Consider the following 13,515-nt stretch of genomic DNA (forward strand, 5'->3'; position numbering starts at 1 on the left):
CTGTACTGCAGCAGAAGTCCCTGTACTACAGTAGAAGTCCCTGTCCCCAGTGGAGGCGTTTTCCATGATCCTCAGAGCCGTGTCCCCTTACTGTCTGTGGTGAGAATGTGTTTGTGTGTGTATGTGCAGTTGCGTGTACATACCCAGGGTGGGAGGGAAAGGTTTTCTTGTTTTTAATTTCATGTTTTTAATGTTGTAAAGCACTTTGTGGCGCAATTATACTGTATGAAAAGTGCTATATAAATAAAGTTTGATTGATAATATCTTTATTAATCAGGTTTTATTATTGGACAGCTGACAGTCATCAATAACGGAGTCTCTGTGATCAATAAGTGGATCAGGGACTGATCTGGGCTAGGAACATCAAATAACTAAAGGAGAGGCAGGTCTGGTGATGTCATCGCTGACCGTGGTGATGTCACGCTGACATCATCTGTTGCCGGGGTTCTGGACGAAGTTGATGGAGTAGGAGCCACTGGAGGAGTCCTGGTTCACCTGGAAGTTGTTGGTGGAGAGTCCGAAGGGACGCAGGATCATGTTACCCAGGTCCTTCAGCTTACCTGCAGGGGTCACCAGAGGTCAACCGATCAATAACCTGATCAGTCTACCAGCTTCTATTCTAACAGCTCTGGATCTCCTTTTTAAAAATAACTAAAGAACTGATCAGGAACTGATCGGGAACCGATCAATGAGCAGCACAGAAAAGATCAATGAGACAAACACAAGGTCCAGGTGTGTCCAGGTGTGTTCAGGTGATCTGTTCAGGTGTGTTCAGGTGATCTGTTCAGGTGTGTTCAGGTGATGTGTTCAGGTGTGTTTAGGTGCAGTACGTACTGATCATCTCCTCCTTCAACTTCTCATTCCTCTCCTGAATCTGCTGAGGCAACCTCTGAGAGAGAAAGACAGGTAGACAGACAGGTGGACAGACAGACAGGTAGACGGACTGTTAGCAAACAGTGATAATTAACTGGATAATTGTGGCTCCATGTCAGCGATCAGCTGAGCTGAAGCTGTTTATTGATCAGAAGTAATACGATTCATTGATTGATTACAATCGATACAATCTTATGAGTTTTGACAGTTTTGTACACTTGTGTTCTCTTAAATTAGTATTCAAATGTATCAATAACCTTGCACCTGAACCTCTTCATCAATATTTTCAAAGACAGAAAAATAATAGAGTAACGAGAAGCACGGTGGAAGAAAACTGCAGGATTCAACACCGCAGAACCACTTTTGGACAGTCTGCTTTTTCAATCAAAGGTTGCAAACTTTGGAACATATTATCAACTGAAATAAAATCAATAACTAATAATAAAACCTTCACAAAAAAAGTTAAGGTGTGGCTTAAAGCAAACCAGAGCTGTACTCATTTTTAAAGTGTTGCAGTTTAAATAGTTAATTTGGAATGATTTGTAACATTTTACTTTTTCTTTTCCTTCTTGCTTTTACAGATTTGTGAGGATTTTTTTTACTTAATTCTGTAAGTTATGGTTGTATTTGTTTAGGTTTTTTGTATATTGTACTTTTAAAGGATTGTGATCTTGTATGTTTTTGTTGTTTTAAAAGCCCAACTAGGGACAGGAGTTGAGAATTAGCTGTAGCTAAAACTCTACATGCAACACATCGGATTCATGAACTGTATTGAAGCTATGTTAATTGCATTGTCCCTTTTAAATAAACAATTAAATAAATACATAAATAAATTGATCTTTGTATTTATTAGGACGTTGTGCTGTATCTGAAGTAACAGAGAGCAGAGGAGATAACAGGTGGTACTGTATCACACCTCCTGCTGGTTCTGGATCACTGAACTGGGTCTGGTTCTAGGTTTGGCTCTAGGCCTGGTTCTAGGTCTGGTTCTAGGTCTGGTTCTGGGTCTGGCTCTGGATCTGGTTGTGGTTCTGGTTCTGGTCCTGGTCCTGGTCCTGGGTCTGGTTCTCACCATGCAGGCCTCTCTGGCTCCGGGGTGGTTTGGGTCCCGGTCCAGAACCTTCTTGTAGTCCTCCAGAGCCTCGTCCAGCTTCTCGGTCTGCTCGTAAAGCTCCGCCCTCCTCAGCAACGCCCGCAGGTATTCTGGATTCAGCTCTATCGCTATGGCAACCAGACAGTCAAACAATCAATACAACAATAATCAATACATGGATCAGCTGAACTGATGTCACCACTCACCTCTGCTACAGTCAGAGATCGCCTGGTCCTTCAGGTCCTACAAACACACAGACTGTTAGCTTCACTGTTAGCATCTTCGCAGGAGCATAATGCTAGCATGATGTTAGCATGTTAGCAGGAGCATGCTGTTAACATGTTACAATTATCATTAGCATGCTAGCAAGAGCATACTGTTAGCATGATGTTAGTCTGTTAGCAGGAGCATACTGTTAGCATGATGTTAGCCTGTTAGCAGGAGCATACTGTTAGCATGATGTTAGCCTGTTAGCAGGAGCGTACTGTTAGCATGATGTTAGCCTGTTAGCAGGAGCATACTGTTAGCATGATGTTAACAGGAGCATACTGTCAACATGATGTTAGCATGTTAGCAGGACCATAGTGTTAGCATGGTGTTAGCATGTTGTTCTAGTTTCTTGTCAGCAGGTTCTGTTCAGAGTTTTAAATTGGCTGCAGGAGGCATCTCCCTTTAACCAGATGTTTCCTGATGATTCAGATTCTCTGAGGGAAAATGATCTGCTAATCTGAACCTTACTAAAACCACAGAATGAAGCTGTTACAGCATCACACACTGGATGCATCCTGTTACCATGGAAACCTGCATGTATTCAGCTGCCGATGCAGACATCACACAAGCATGTCGTCATGTTATTAGATACAGCATTGTTATCATGTTATGTTATTAGATGCAGCATTGTTAGCATGTTTTTAGCATGTTATTATGTTATTAGATGCAACATTGTTAGATGTTGTCATGTTCTTAGATGTAGCTTTGTTAGCATGTTGTTAGCATGTTACCAGGTGCAGTCTTGCTGCAGCTCTGTTGGAGAACAGCACGGCTCTCTCTCTGCTGAAACAAACTGGACACAAAACCAATGCCTCTGTGTAGCTCTGCCCCGCCGCTGACCAGTCTGCAGAGACACACACTGGTTACAGACTGGTTTGGACTGGTTACAGACTGGTTACAGACCAGTTTGGACTGGTTTGAACTGGTTTGGATGCTCACCTCCTGCTTTAAACTGGCTGTTTCCTTCTTCCTTCAGAGTTAAACTCTGCTGCCGTCGACTCTGAAACACAAACACAGCAGGTGTGTGATTTCGTGCAGTGCCTGAATGCCTCTGCAGGTACAGGTGGTGAACAGGTGTTACCTCCTTCTCCTCCTCTGTCAGCTCCTTCTCCACCTCCCTCAGGTAGTCATCGTCAAACTCCACCGCCGGGCCGACATCCTCCTTCATCTCCGAATCTGAATCGCCCTGCAGCCCGTCATCCTGCAGCCCGTCATCCCGCAGCCCATCATCCTGCACCTCCTCCTGCAGCCCGTCATCCTGCAGCCCTGTCGTCCTGCAGCCCATCGTCCTGCACCTCCTCCTGCAGCCCGTCATCCTGCAGCCCTGTCTTCCTGCAGCCCATCGTCCTGCACCTCCTCCTGCAGCCCGTTGTCCTGCAGCCCGTCGTCCTGCAGCCCATCGTCCTGCACCTCCTCCTGCAGCCCATCGTCCTGCACCTCCTCCTGCAGCCCGTCATCCCGCAGCCCGTCGTCCTGCAGCCTGTCGTCCTGTAGAACCTGTCGTTCTCCTCCTCTGTCGTTTCTTCTGCTCATGTTAAGCTGACAGTTCTTCATCCCAGTGGCGTCCTGTTGAACGTCCATTTGGCTGCTGACCCCGCCCTCGTCCCTACTGACCCCGCCCTCCCCTCTGCTGGCCCCGCCCCCCTCTGGAGGCTCCAGAGTCTCCTGGCAGTCGTAGAAGTGATCATCGTCCTCGTCTCTGGGCTGTGGAGGTCTGGAGCTGCTCCGTCTCTGTTCAGCTGCTCCACCGCTCATCATGAAGATCTGCAGACAGAACATAGAACTGATCCACATAACAGGTACCTGTATGGACGGTTCTAACCCCAGACCCACTTAGTTTCTGGTTCTACGTCATGTTAGTTTCTGGTTCTACCATCATGTTAGTTTCTGGTTCTACTATCATGTTAGTTTCTGGTTCTGCGTCATGTTAGTTTCTGGTTCTACCATCATGTTAGTTTCTGGTTCTACGTCATGTTAGTTTCTGGTTCTACCATCATGTTAGTTTCTGGTTCTACCATCATGTTAGTTTCTGGTTCTGCGTCATGTTAGTTTCTGGTTCTACCATCATGTTAGTTTCTGGTTCTACGTCATGTTAGTTTCTGGTTCTACCATCATGTTAGTTTCTGGTTCTACCATCATGTTAGTTTCTGGTTCTACGTCATGTTAGTTTCTGGTTCTACGTCATGTTAGTTTCTGGTTCCACCATCATGTAAGTTTCTGGTTCTACGTCATGTTAGTTTCTGGTTCTACCATCATGTTAGTTTCTGGTTCTATGTCAAGTTAGTTTCTGGTTCTACATGGTAGTTTCTGGTTCTACCATCATGTTAGTTTTTGGTTCTACCATCACGTTAGTTTCTGGTTCTACATCATGTTAGTTTCTGGTTCTACATGTTAGTTTCTTGTTCAACCCTCATGTTAGTTTGTGGTTCTACATCATGTTAGTTTGTGGTTCTACGTCATGTTAGTTTGTGGTTCAACCATCATGTTAGTTTCTGGTTCTACATCATGTTAGTTTCTGGTTCTACGTCATGTTAGTTTCTGGTTCTACGTCATGTTAGTTTCTGGTTCTACATCATTCTAGTTTCTGGTTCTACCATCATGTTAGTTTCTGGTTCTACGTGACGTTAGTTTGTGGTTCTACGTGATGTTAGTTTGTGGTTCTATGTCATGTTAGTTTCTGGTTCCACCATCATGTAAGTTTGTGGTTCTACGTCATGTTAGTTTGTGGTTCTACGTCATGTTAGTTTCTGGTTCCACGTCATGTTAGTTTCTGGTTCTACATCATGCTAGTTTCTGGTTCTACCATCATGTTAGTTTGTGGTTATACATCATGTTAGTTTCTGGATCTACGTGACGTTAGTTTGTGGTTCTACGTGATTTTAGTTTGTGGTTCTACGTCATGTTAGTTTCTGGTTCTACCATCATGTTAGTTTCTGGTTCTACGTCATGTTAGTTTCTGGTTCTACGTGACGTTAGCTTGTGGTTCTACGTGATGTTAGTTTGTGGTTCTATGTCATGTTAGTTTCTGGTTCTACCATCATGTTAGTTTCTGGTTCTACATCATGTTAGTTTCTGGTTTTACCATCATGTTAGTTTGTGGTTCTACATCATGTTAGGTTCTGTTTCTACGTCATGTTAGTTTCTGGTTCTACCATCATGTTAGTTTCTGGTTCTGCGTCATGTTAGTTTCTGGTTCGACCGTCATGTTTGTTTCTGGTTCTACCATCATGTTAGTTTGTGGTTCTACCGTCATGTTACTTTGTGGTTCGACATCATGTTAGTTTCTGGTTCTACGTCATGTTAGTTTCTGGTTCTACGTCATGTTAGTGTCTGGATCTACCATCATGTTAGTTTCTGGTTCTACATGTTAGTTTCTGGTTCTACATCATGTTGGTTTGTGGTTCTACATCATGTTAGTTTCTGGTTCTACCATCATGTTAGTTTGTGGTTCTACCATCATGTTAGTTTCTGGTTCTACATGTTAGTTTGTGGTTCTACCATCATGTTAGTTTCTGGTTCTACATCATGTTAGTTTCCGGTTCTATGTCATGTTAGTTTCCGGTTCTACCTCATGTTAGTTTCTCGTTGAACATCATTTTAGTTTCTGGTTCTACGTCATGTTAGTTTCTGGTTCTACATCATGTTAGTTTCTGGTTCTACATGTTAGTTTCCTGTTCTACATGTTAGTTTCTGGTTCTACCATCATGTTAGTTTCTGGTTCTACCGTCATGTTAGCATCTGGTTCTCTGTCATGTTAGTTTCTGGTTTTACCATCGTGCTAGTTTCTGGCTCTACATCATGTTAGTTTCTGGTTCTACCATCATGTTAGTTTGTGGTTCTACGTCATGTTAGTTTGTGGGTCTACATCTTTTTAGTTTCTCATTCTGCATCATGTTAGTTTCTGGTTCTACCATCATGTTAGTTTCTGGTTCTACATGTTAGTTTGTGGTTCTACCATCATGTTAGTTTCTGGTTCTACATCATGTTAGTTTCCGGTTCTATGTCATGTTAGTTTCCGGTTCTACCTCATGTTAGTTTCTCGTTCAACATCATTTTAGTTTCTGGTTCTACGTCATGTTAGTTTCTGGTTCTACATCATGTTAGTTTCTGGTTCTACATGTTAGTTTCTGGTTCTACCATCATGTTAGTTTCTGGTTCTACCGTCATGTTAGCATCTGGTTCTCTGTCATGTTAGTTTCTGGTTTTACCATCTTGCTAGTTTCTGGCTCTACATCATGTTAGTTTCTGGTTCTACCATCATGTTAGTTTGTGGTTCTACGTCATGTTAGTTTGTGGGTCTACATCTTTTTAGTTTCTCATTCTACATCATGTTAGTTTCTGGTTCTATCATCATGCTAGTTTCTGGTTCTACAATCATGTTAGTTTATGGTTCTACCGTCAGGTTAGTTTGTGGTTCTACATCATGTTAGTTTCTGGATCTACGTGACGTTAGTTTGTGGTTCTACGTGATGTTAGTTTGTGGTTCTACGTCATGTTAGTTTCTGGTTCTACCATCATGTTAATTTCTGGTTCTACGTCATGTTAGTTTCTGGTTCTACGTGACGTTAGCTTGTGGTTCTACGTGACGTTAGTTTGTGGTTCTATGTCATGTTAGTTTCTGGTTCTACATGTTAGTTTCTGGTTCTACCATCATGTTAGTTTCTGGTTCTACCGTCATGTTAGTTTCTGGTTCTACATCATGTTAGTTTCTGGTTTCACCATCATGTTAGTTTGTGGTTCTACATCATGTTAGGTTCTGTTTCTACGTCATGTTAGTTTCTGGTTCTACCATCATGTTAGTTTCTGGTTCTGCGTAATGTTAGTTTCTGGTTCGACCGTCATGTTTGTTTCTGGTTCTACCATCATGTTAGTTTGTGGTTCTACCGTCATGTTAGTTTGTGGTTCTACATCATGTTAGTTTCTGGTTCTACGTCATGTTAGTTTCTGGTTCTACGTCATGTTAGTTTCTGGATCTACCATCATGTTAGTTTCTGGTTCTACATGTTAGTTTCTGGTTCTACATCATGTTGGTTTGTGTTTCTACATCATGTTAGTTTCTGGTTCTACCATCATGTTAGTTTGTGGTTCTACCATCATGTTAGTTTCTGGTTCTACATGTTAGTTTGTGGTTCTACCATCATGTTAGTTTGTGGTTCTACATCATGTTAGTTTCTGGTTCTATGTCATGTTAGCTTCCGGTTCTACCTCATGTTAGTTTCTCGTTCAACATCATTTTAGTTTCTGGTTCTACGTCATGTTAGTTTCTGGTTCTACATCATGTTAGTTTCTGGTTCTACATGTTAGTTTCTGGTTCTACATGTTAGTTTCTGGTTCTACCATGATGTTAGTTTCTGGTTCTACCGTCATGTTAGCATCTGGTTCTCTGTCATGTTAGTTTCTGGTTTTACCATCGTGCTAGTTTCTGGCTCTACATCATGTTAGTTTCTGGTTCTACCATCATGTTAGTTTGTGGTTCTACGTCATGTTAGTTTGTGGGTCTACATCTTTTTAGTTTCTCATTCTACATCATGTTAGTTTCTGGTTCTACCATTATGTTAGTTTCTGGTTCTACATGTTAGTTTGTGGTTCTACCATCATGTTAGTTTCTGGTTCTACATCATGTTAGTTTCCAGTTCTATGTCATGTTAGTTTCCGGTTCTACCTCATGTTAGTTTCTCGTTCAACATCATTTTAGTTTCTGGTTCTACGTCATGTTAGTTTCTGGTTCTACATCATGTTACTTTCTGGTTCTACATGTTAGTTTCTGGTTCTACCATGATGTAAGTTTCTGGTTCTACCGTCATGTTAGCATCTGGTTCTCTGTCATGTTAGTTTCTGGTTTTACCATCGTGCTAGTTTCTGGCTCTACATCATGTTAGTTTCTGGTTCTACCATCATGTTAGTTTGTGGTTCTACGTCATGTTAGTTTGTGGGTCTACATCTTTTTAGTTTCTCATTCTACATCATGTTAGTTTCTGGTTCTATCATCATGTTAGTTTGTAGTTCTACCATCATGTTAGTTTCTGGTTCTACGTCAGGTTAGTTTCTAGTTCTACATCATGTTAGTTTCTGGTTCTACATCATGTTAGTTTCTGGTTCTACCATCAAGTTAGTTTCTGGTTCTACATCTTGTTAGTTTGTGGTTCTACATCATGTTAGTTTCTGGTTCTACATGTTAGTTTGTGGTTCTACCATCATGTTACTTTCTGGTTCTACGTCATGTTAGTTTCTGGTTCTACATGTTAGTTTCTGGTTCTACCATCATGTTAGTTTCTGGTTCTACCATCATGTTAGTTTCTGGTTCTGCTTTGTGTTAGTTTCTGGTTCTACCATCATGTTAGTTTCTGGTTCTGCTTTGTGTTAGTTTCTGGTTCTACCGTCATGTTAGTTTCTGGTTCTACCGTCATGTTAGGTTGTGGTTCTACCGTCATGTTAGTTTGTGGTTCTACCGTCATGTTAGTTTGTGGTTCTACATCATGTTAGTTTCTGGTTCTACGTCATGTTACTTTCTGGATCTACCATCATGTTAGTTTCTGGTTCTACATGTTAGTTTCTGGTTCTACATCATGTTGGTTTGTGTTTCTACATCACGTTAGTTTCTGGTTCTACCATCACGTTAGTTTCTGGTTCTACCAACATGTTAGTTTGTAGTTCTTCATGTTAGTTTGTGGTTCTACCATCATTTTAGTTTGTGGTTCTACCATCATGTTAGTTTCTGGTTCTACCATCATGCTAGTTTCTGGTTCTACGTCATGTTAGTTTCTGGTTCTACCATCATGTTAGTTTCTGGTTCTACCATCATGTTAGTTTCTGGTTCTCTGTCATGTTAGTTTCTGGTTTTACCATCATGCTCGTTTGTGGCTCTACATCATGTTAGTTTCTGGTTCTACCATCATGTTAGTTTGTGGTTCTACGTCATGTTAGTTTGTGGGTCTACATCTTGTTAGTTTCTCGTTCTACATCATGTTAGTTTCTGGTTCTATCATCATGTTAGTTTCTGGTTCTACATCATGTTAGTTTCCGGTTCTATGTCATGTTAGTTTCCGGTTCTACCTCATGTTAGTTTCTCGTTCAACATCATGTTAGTTTCTGGTTCTACCATCATGTTAGTTTCTGGTTCTGCTTTATGTTAGTTTCTGGTTCTACCGTCATGTTAGTTTCTGGTTCTACCGTCATGTTAGGTTGTGGTTCTACCGTCATATTAGTTTCTGGATCTACCATCATGTTAGTTTCTGGTTCTACATGTTAGTTTCTGGTTCTACATCATGTTGGTTTGTGTTTCTACATCACGTTAGTTTCTGGTTCTACCATCATGTTAGTTTGTGGTTCTACCAACATGTTAGTTTGTGGTTCTTCATGTTAGTTTGTGGTTCTACCATCATGTTAGTTTGTGGTTCTACCATCATGTTAGTTTCTGGTTCTGCCATCATGTTAGTTTCTGGTTCTACATCATGTTACTTTCTGGTTCTACATGTTAGTTTCTGGTTCTACCATCATGTTAGTTTCTGGTTCTACCATCATGTTAGTTTCTGGTTCTCTGTCATGTTAGTTTCTGGTTTTACCATCTTGCTCGTTTCTGGCTCTACATCATGTTAGTTTCTGGTTCTACCATCATGTTAGTTTGTGGTTCTACGTCATGTTAGTTTGTGGGTCTACATCTTGTTAGTTTGTCGTTCTACATCATGTTAGTTTCTGGTTCTATCATCATGTTAGTTTGTAGTTCTACCATCATGTTAGTTTCTGGTTCTACGTCAGGTTAGTTTCTAGTTCTACATCATGGTAGTTTCTGGTTCTACATCATGTTAGTTTCTGGTTCTACCATCAATTTAGTTTCTGGTTCTACATCTTGTTAGTTTGTGGTTCTACATCATGTTAGTTTCTGGTTCTACATGTTAGTTTGTGGTTCTACCATCATGTTACTTTCTGGTTCTACGTCATCTTAGTTTCTGGTTCTTCATGTTAGTTTCTGGTTCTACATGTTAGTTTCTGGTTCTACCATCATGTTAGTTTCTGGTTCTACATCATGTTAGTTTCTGGTTCTACCGTCATGTTAGTTTGTGGATCTACTGTCAGGTTAGTTTGTGGTTCTATGTCATGTTAGTTTCTGGTTCAACCATCATGCCAGTTTCTAGTTCTACGTCATGTTAGTTTGTGGTTCTACGTCATGTTAGTTTGTGGTTCTACGTCATGTTAGTTTGTGATTCAACCAACATGTTAGTTTGTGGTTCTACATCATGTTAGTTTCTGGTTCTACGTCATGTTAGTTTCTGGTTCTACCGTCATGTTAGTTTCTGGTTCTACTGTCAGGTTAGTTTGTGGTTCTACATCATGTTAGTTTCTGGATCTACGTGACGTTAGTTTGTGGTTCCACGTCATGTTAGTGTGTCGTTCTGCGTCATGTTAGTTTGTGGTTCTACATCATGTTAGTTTCTGGTTCTACGTCATGTTAGTTTCTGGTTCTACGTCTCTTTAGTTTTTGGTTCTACGTCATGTAAGTTTCTGGTTCTATGTCATGTTAGTTTGTGGTTCTATGTCATGTTAGTTTGAGGTTCTACGTCATGTTAGTGTGTGGTTCTACATCATGTTAGTTTCTGGTTCTACGTCATGTTAGTTTCTGGTTCTATATCACGTTCAGTTGTGGTTCTACGTCATGTTAGTTTCTGGTTCTACGTCACGTTAGTTTCTCCTCCTCCTGGACCTGAACACCTCCATGTCTCTGGATCCTGGACCTTCTGACTGAGACCACAGCCCGTCCATCTCCATCCTGCTGACCACAGTGGTGATCAGGAGATCCAGATCATCAGGACATGGCAGCAGTGGACATGGAGGACTCCACAGTGGTGGACAGTCAGGGGAAGTGAGGAGTCCATGTCCAGAGAAGAAGATAAAGACCTCGGGAGAACAACCTGCTGCTCAACATGGACCAAACCAAGGAGATGATGGTGACCTTCTGGAGGTCCCTCAGCACCGTGGAGAACATCCAGGAGAACACCACTGTTCTGTTGTTGTTATTACTGCTATTATTGTTGTTTTTATTATAATTATTGTTATTACTGTTGTTTTTATTATTACTATTGTTATCATTGTTGTTTTTATTATTATTGTTTTTATTCTTCATGTTCTCTGAGTTTTAGGAGCTCTGCATCCAAACAGAACCAGTTTGTTAAAGGTTTCTTTGTCGTATCTTATTGTTGATCAGCTGACTGGATGGCATCGTCATCATCAGAAGCTGCTCTGATTGGTTCTAATAAAACAGTTTTGATGACGAACAGAAATCAAAGAGTTTCAGAGCAAAGTGGGTTTTTATAGGTTCGAGTTGAATCCTCCAGACTCTGATCGATCACATTTATAGATCATCGATCACATCTATCGATCATTGATCACATTTATGGATCTGTTTCAGTAAAACCTCCTGAACACTGAATCTGCATTTTTCTAAACAGACTTCTAAACGGGTAGTTTGACGACAACAAACGGTAAACAAACAGTAAACAAACACCTGAGCTAGCTGTTTTAGCTTCCCGGTCTCTGTGAACGGAGCTACATGCTAACTAGCTGCGAAATGCTAAGCTAACAGTCAGCTGCGGACTGTCGCCATGACGTCAGCCGCCTCGTACGTCACAGCTCAGCGTGATGTCACCGCTGCTACGACTGAAGGAGGTTAAAAGGATGAAAACGGTCAAAACTGCAAGTTTAGGCTCACCTGAAAACACCGACGCTGCCGACTGCACTTCCTGACGACGCGCCGCTGCTACTTCTTCTTCTTCTTCTGTCTGAGGAACACTCAGCTCACTAGCGCCCCCAGCGGCCTGCAGGTGGAACAATCAGTCCTACCCAGAGGACAGAATCAGGCCGTTTCTGAGCCCTGAGGAGGACCAGAGACCAGGAGAGTCTGAATCATCTTAGTCCAGCAACCAGTAAAACCAGTAAATTCCACAGCATAATAACCTACAAATAACCACAACTCCTAATGATTCCTTTGTTTTAGTGCGAAAATGTTCACATGTAAGGAATTATCTTTTCACTAAACATCAGGAACAACCTGAAATTTATGCAGAAAAATAAATTCATTTTCATCAACATTCAGCCTCAGTTCATCATTTCCACAATACAACTTCCAGATCACAGAGTGTCGACAAAGGAACACAACATTTAGTCATCTGGAACTGAACCAGAGAGGATTTACTGGAGGATCAAAACCACAAAAATCTGATTTAAAAAAGACAAAAAACAACGAAAACAAGACAAAATATTACAAAAATGAGATGCAAAATGACAAAAATGAGACAAAAAACATAACTTGAGACAAAAAGGAAACACAAAACGACAAAAATGAGACACAAAGTGACAAAAGTTAGACAAAAATCAACAAAAGACAACAAAAACAAGACAAAATATTGAACTTGAATTTCCCCCGGCATTAATAACGTATCAATCTATCTATGGTAAATGGTCTGTATTTATATAGCGCTTTACTACAGCGGAAACAATACCCAAAGCGCTTTACATTATACATCACATTCACCCATTCACACACTGATGGCGGAAGCTGCCATGCAAGGCATTAACCACAACCCATCAGGAGCAGTTAGGAGTTCGGTGTCTTGCTCAGGGAGACCTGGACATGAGCTCACCAGGCGAGGATCGAACCAGCAACCCTCCACTTACAAGACGGCCACTCTACCCACTGAACCATGCCACCCCAACTATCTATCTATCTATCTATCTATCTTTCTATCTATCTATCTATCTATCTATCTATCTATCTATCTATCTATCTATCTATCTATCTATCTATCTATCTATCTATCTATCTATCTATCTATCTATCTATCTATCATCTATCTATCTATCTATCTATGACAAAAACGAGACAAACAACACCAAATAAAACAAAAACGAGAAAAAAATTTAAAACGTTAAAAAGCGACAAAAAAATGGACACACGACAAAAAACTAGTAAAAAAAATTCAAAAATGACAAAAAAATAGACACACAAGTGAGACAAAAAACAACAAAAAAGACAAAAACAAGACAAAATATTACAAAACTGAGACACTAAAGAACAAAGAACAATCTAGTATTTTACTTTCTGATCCAAACAACTTGTCATGGTCTAGAAATTATTTTAAATTTATAGTTTTACTAATTTACAATCTGCAGTTAATGTCTTTTCTGGAATTTTTACACATTGAGGGCTGGATTGGACCCTCTGGAGGGATGCTTTTGGCCCACGGGCCGCATGTTGGACACCCCTGATCTACCCAGATGACTACAGA

General features: G+C 40.8%; 1 protein-coding gene across 3 annotated transcripts; it reads right to left on the minus strand.

Moving 5' to 3' along the window:
• Window positions 1-244: 244 nt before the first annotated feature.
• Window positions 245-12,092, minus strand: ttc1 (tetratricopeptide repeat domain 1). Of its 3 annotated transcripts, XM_035953186.2 has the most exons (9): window positions 11,940-12,092; window positions 3,674-4,000; window positions 3,318-3,473; window positions 3,176-3,236; window positions 2,968-3,095; window positions 2,173-2,209; window positions 1,946-2,094; window positions 835-889; window positions 245-560 (listed from the first exon to the last, which is right to left on the minus strand). In XM_035953186.2, exons 2-9 carry the CDS (start codon window positions 3,992-3,994, stop codon window positions 430-432), a joined length of 1,038 nt encoding a protein of 345 aa, XP_035809079.2. In that variant the 5' UTR covers window positions 3,995-4,000; window positions 11,940-12,092; the 3' UTR covers window positions 245-429. The 3 variants fall into 3 exon arrangements, with proteins under 3 accessions (XP_035809079.2, XP_054873267.1, XP_054873268.1); XM_055017292.1 differs by lacking the exon at window positions 11,940-12,092 and having other exon boundaries at window positions 3,674-4,178; XM_055017293.1 differs by lacking the exon at window positions 11,940-12,092 and having other exon boundaries at window positions 2,968-3,080; window positions 3,674-4,161.
• Window positions 12,093-13,515: the final 1,423 nt, after the last annotated feature.

The sequence above is a fragment of the Amphiprion ocellaris genome, chromosome 14, assembly GCF_022539595.1.
Source record: "Amphiprion ocellaris isolate individual 3 ecotype Okinawa chromosome 14, ASM2253959v1, whole genome shotgun sequence".
In the NCBI taxonomy this organism is placed as follows: Eukaryota; Metazoa; Chordata; class Actinopteri; family Pomacentridae; genus Amphiprion; species Amphiprion ocellaris.

What these genes read in the sequence shown, in the direction of transcription:
- ttc1 (XM_055017292.1), bottom strand. Translation starts at nt 4,030, where the DNA reads ATGTGGATCAGTTCTATGTTCTGTCTGCAGATCTTCATGATGAGCGGT. An exon ending in TGACAGAGGAGGAGAAGGAG is followed by an intron (nt 3,237 to 3,317) that starts GTAACACCTGTT and finishes TTTGTGTTTCAG; the next exon opens with AGTCGACGGCAGCAGAGTTT. An exon ending in CTGCAGCAAGACTGCACCTG is followed by an intron (nt 2,210 to 2,967) that starts GTAACATGCTAA and finishes GTGTGTTTGTAG; the next exon opens with GACCTGAAGGACCAGGCGAT.